This window comes from Capsicum annuum, chromosome 7, assembly GCF_002878395.1.
Source record: "Capsicum annuum cultivar UCD-10X-F1 chromosome 7, UCD10Xv1.1, whole genome shotgun sequence".
Lineage (NCBI taxonomy): Eukaryota > Viridiplantae > Streptophyta > Magnoliopsida > Solanales > Solanaceae > Capsicum > Capsicum annuum.
The window spans coordinates 208,867,034-208,871,579 of NC_061117.1; the positions used below are offsets into that span (position 1 = coordinate 208,867,034).

The 4,546-nt window shown below is 34.5% G+C and overlaps 1 protein-coding gene across 1 annotated transcript; it reads left to right on the forward strand.

Annotated features, from left to right (window-relative positions):
* Window positions 1–1,867: 1,867 nt before the first annotated feature.
* Window positions 1,868–3,181, forward strand: LOC124885881. Its single transcript, XM_047394133.1, has 3 exons — window positions 1,868–2,221; window positions 2,309–2,670; window positions 2,755–3,181. Exons 1-3 carry the CDS (start codon window positions 1,868–1,870, stop codon window positions 3,179–3,181), a joined length of 1,143 nt encoding a protein of 380 aa, XP_047250089.1.
* The last annotated feature ends 1,365 nt before the right edge of the window (window positions 3,182–4,546 follow it).

The following is a 4,546-nucleotide window of genomic DNA, read 5'->3' on the forward strand; positions in this document are numbered from 1 at the left end:
GATAGTATACTTCTTCTTCTCATCTATGTGCAATTCTTCTTCTTCTTCTCATCTACAATTCTTCACGAATTTGGGTCGGTTCAAGTGACCAATCGTTCAACCTCTTTATGTAATTTTTAATTTGGTTTTGTTAAATTACTAATCGGTACATCGACAACTCTCTTGTTCAACCTCGTATTTCCATACAACAGCCTCTTTATCAAAGTCAGCAAAGGTTAGTGTTCTTGGAATTAGATGAAAGTATTTAGGGTTTTAGTTCTTGGAATTCAATATCTTGTTGTTTATTTTTTTTAATCTATATTTAAGACCTGTTTTGTGAAAATGTCACCATTCTTGAGGTTTGCTTTGTGATTTTCTAAATCTCAATCTTCTTCTTCTTCCCAATGCCTAGTCTACTTAATTTCTTCTCAAGTAGATTTTGCATTGAAATTCGTTTGAGGTTTTGGTGTAAATGTGGGTATTTAAAGAGAGTAAAATTGGGAATCAAATACGATTTAGGTAAGGACTCTAATTCTATATTTGGTTTCCTAAATACTCTTTGTATATATGGACTCTACATAACTTATCCCGTACTCCACTACCTTAAACAATGAAGCTGCGTTTCAAAATGAAAATGCCTTCTCCTATTTATTTTATTTATTTATCACTTTCTCCCATTTATTTTTTACCACTGGAAAGGAGAGCTGAATTCAAGACCTGTTTTATTTCGATTTAAATGTTAAACTGTTATTATTGTTGTTGCAGTAGCTCTTTTTTTTGCTATAATCTAAGGGTTTTTGTAGTGGTTGAACTTATATTTTGAATGTGCATCTGGAAAGGGTACTAATTTGATTAGTTAATAGGAAAGGAGAGCTGAATCTTGTTCTATTTTACTGTTGGTTGATTTGATCCAGTATATTGAAACTTGTTGAAGAACTGACTTGTACTTTTCTTGTTTGTCTTTCCTTATAAATGTAGTGTGTGCGAATTTGGTCCGTGGTGCTAAGGACAAGAGGCTCAGGGTCAAGGAACCTTTTCGAATTCCCACAAAGGTTGCAAACATAACTAGGAAGTCTCCCTATCGAGAAGGTACTGGTTTTTTAATCAATTCCGAGCTTTTTTTTTATTGTATGATGATACGTTTTGGTTCAAGCATTTCTTTTTCTATTTGAATTTTTGGTGGTTTTTCGGTGCTTAATTTGTTCTTAGTCCCTTTTTTGAAGTTTAATATGATTGAATTAGTTAGCTGTACACACGTTTTTCCTATTTAATGGCATTGCTGTGTCATATCCTTGACTCTTTTGCTTAATGTTTAGCATTGATTAGTTCTAAAGTGCCTGTTTAAATTTCCAACAAGGTTCCTCACATTATCACTCAAAAATTTCTTGTGGAGAAGGTCTAGTAGGTCTATTGCTTGTATCAATTCTTTGGGTGTGCGTTTATTTTATGATTGTATGATTTTGGTTCAAATATTTGTTTACATGTTTGAATTGCTCCAGTATTTTCTTTGGCTTGATTGGTTCTTGGTCCAAATTTATGAAAGGTTATCTGGTGTAGTTTCACTAGTGTTGTTTGTTCCAAAGGAACCTAGATGTTTTGATGAAAGTAGAGCATGATTAGTCAGAAGGACATTGTCTCCATTGAACATATTGACGGAGGTTGTTTGTGAATCCAAGTGACTTTGAGCTTCTTTGGCATGACTTATTTTAAGTTAAAATTACAATGACTAAAATTATTTAAACAATGGAAATTATCTTTATTTTATTCTTTATTAAATATATGTTACACAAATTATTTCTCATACCTAATGATACTGTTTGTACGTTGATACTGACTTTACTCATGTTTTTTTTCTTCAATATTTTAAATGCTTAACATAGGATATTTAATGGATATTGGAGATAGAAGTTGGATGTATCTTTCAAGATCCGCCAATGAGTATGAAAATAGAGCCAAGGATTTTCTCAATAAGGCATTTGAGCGAGCTTCTCTAGGAAATGAAATATTATGCCCTTGTAGATTGTACTTTAATCGCTATTGGCATTATCGAGATGTGGTGGAGGATCACTTATTTGGTCATAGATTTTCTCCTAATTACACTCAATGGGTTTTTCATGGAGAAGGAATTTCATCAACAAATATTCCACATCCAAGTCATGAAGGGCATGAAGGAGTAAGCCAGGGACTATCTGATCACAAACATGATGATATTGATAAACTACTTCATGATACTTTTAGAAATGTAGAAGATGATTAGAGGAATGAAGGGCATGGAGGAGTAAGACAGGGACTATCTGAAGATGTTAAGCGTTTTTTTAAATTACTGGAGGAAGGAAAACAAGATTTATATCCGGGGTGTAAGAGTTTTTCTAAGCTGAGTTTCACCATCCGATTGTACTTGTTTAAATGCATTCACGGGCTGAGCAATGTAGCTTTCTCAGACTTGCTGGACTTGATAAAAGAGGCTTTTCCATTTGCTCAGATTCCCGAGTCTTTCCACAAAGCAAGAAAGGTGATAAGAGATTTGAGTCTCAATTATGAAAAAATTCATGCATGCCCTAATGATTGCATGTTGTTCTGGAATGACAATGCAAATCTCGATAATTGCGTTGTGTGTGGGTCTTCTAGATGGAAGAATGTTCTTGATGAATTGACTAATAAGACCAGTAAAGTTCCGGCAAAGGTCTTAAGGTAATTTTCTTTAAAGTCTAGGCTTCAGAGGATATTCATGTGTTCTGAAACATCTGTAGCTATGAGATGGCATGCTACTGAAAGAATCAAAGATGGAAATTTAAGACATCCTGCTGATGGAAAAGCTTGGCAACATTTTGATTCCATGTATCCTGACTTCGCAAAACATATTCCTAATGTTAGATTGGGTCTTTTAAGTGATGGTTTCAATCCATTCAGAACAATGAGTATTTCTCATAGCACATGGCCGGTTATGTTAATGAACTACAACTTATCACCGTGGATATGTGTGAAGCCGGAGTATATTATGCTATCAATGATTATTCCTGGTCCCTCATCTCCTGGAAATGATATTGATATATACTTGCAGCCGTTAATCGCAGAGTTGAATGAACTATGGAAGGTGGGAGTGGAAACATTTGATGTTGAAACTAACCAAACATTTAATATGCGGTTAGCTTTATTGTGGATGGTTAGTGATTTTCCAGCACTAGCAATGCTTTCTGGATAGAGCACCAAGGGAAGATGGGCATGCCCCACTTGTAATCATAATACTTGCTCCCAGTATCTCAAACACGGTCGTAACATGTGTTACTTGGGTCATCGAACTTTTTTGCCCTTTGATCATCCATATCGAAGAGATAAAAAATTATTTAATGGTAAGGAGGAGCATAAAGCTGCACCTACTCCCTTATCAAGATAAGAAGTCCTTGAAGAAGTACGTGAATTGAATAATGTTTTTGGAAAGAGCCAAAAAAAAAAGAAAGAGAAACAATGACGGTCCTTGGAAAAAAAATCCATATTTTTTGAATTGCCATATTGGCCGCAAAATAAATTGCCACACAACCTTGACCCGATGCACATAGAGAAGAATTTCTGTGATAGTTTGCTTGGTACTTTGTTGGATATTGTTGGAAATTCCAAAGATCATGTAAATTCTCAGTATGACTTGCATGAGATGGGGATACGTAAAGAGCTTCAACCAATAGAAGATGATAATAGAGAAAAAGTTCATTAGGCTAAAGCTTATTTCTCCATGAAACCGGATGAGAAAGGGTTGTTTTGCATTGTTTTAAAAGATGCCAAATTACCAAAAGGGTTTTCCTCCAATATATCAAGTCGAGTGAAAATAGATGAGATGAAAGTATCGGGATACAAAAGTCATGATGCTCATTTCATAATGCATCACTTGCTCCAGGTTGCAGTTAGAAAAGTGTTACCGAAGAATGTGTCTTTGGCATTGATTAGGTTGGGGAATTATTTTAGAGCCATATATAGTAAGGTTGTAAGAAGAAGTGATCTTGATAAAATGAAGGCTGAAATCATTGAAATTGAATGTGAGCTTGAAAAGATTTTTCCTCCAAGTGTTTTTGATATAATGACACATTTGCCTATCCATTTAGTAGATGAAATTAAGCTTGGGGTCCCGACTCATTTGCGTCATATGTATCCTATTGAAAGAAATTTGTTTAACTTCAAGGGATTTATTCGAAATCGAAATACCCCTGAAGCATCAATAGCAGAAAGATTTTTTGCTGAAGAATGTTTGAACTTTTGTTCAAGATGCCTAGATGACAGGGTGAAGACAAAATTCAGTAGGTATCCAACAAAGGATGATGAGGACATTCAAATAGAGGGAGCTAGTTTTCCACCTATATTTCCAAAGACAGGTCATCCAATTGGAAGTAAGAAGAAAAGGAAAGGCAATACTTTTGATCTGGATAATCATCAGTGGTTTGAAGCACATCGATATACTTTGTTTAATACCGGAGATGAACAAGTAGAGACATTAATCAAGTAAGATAAAATAATTATTTGTATTTTAACTTCCTTTATATGATATCATTATTTGTTTAAATTTCATTGATCTACATCG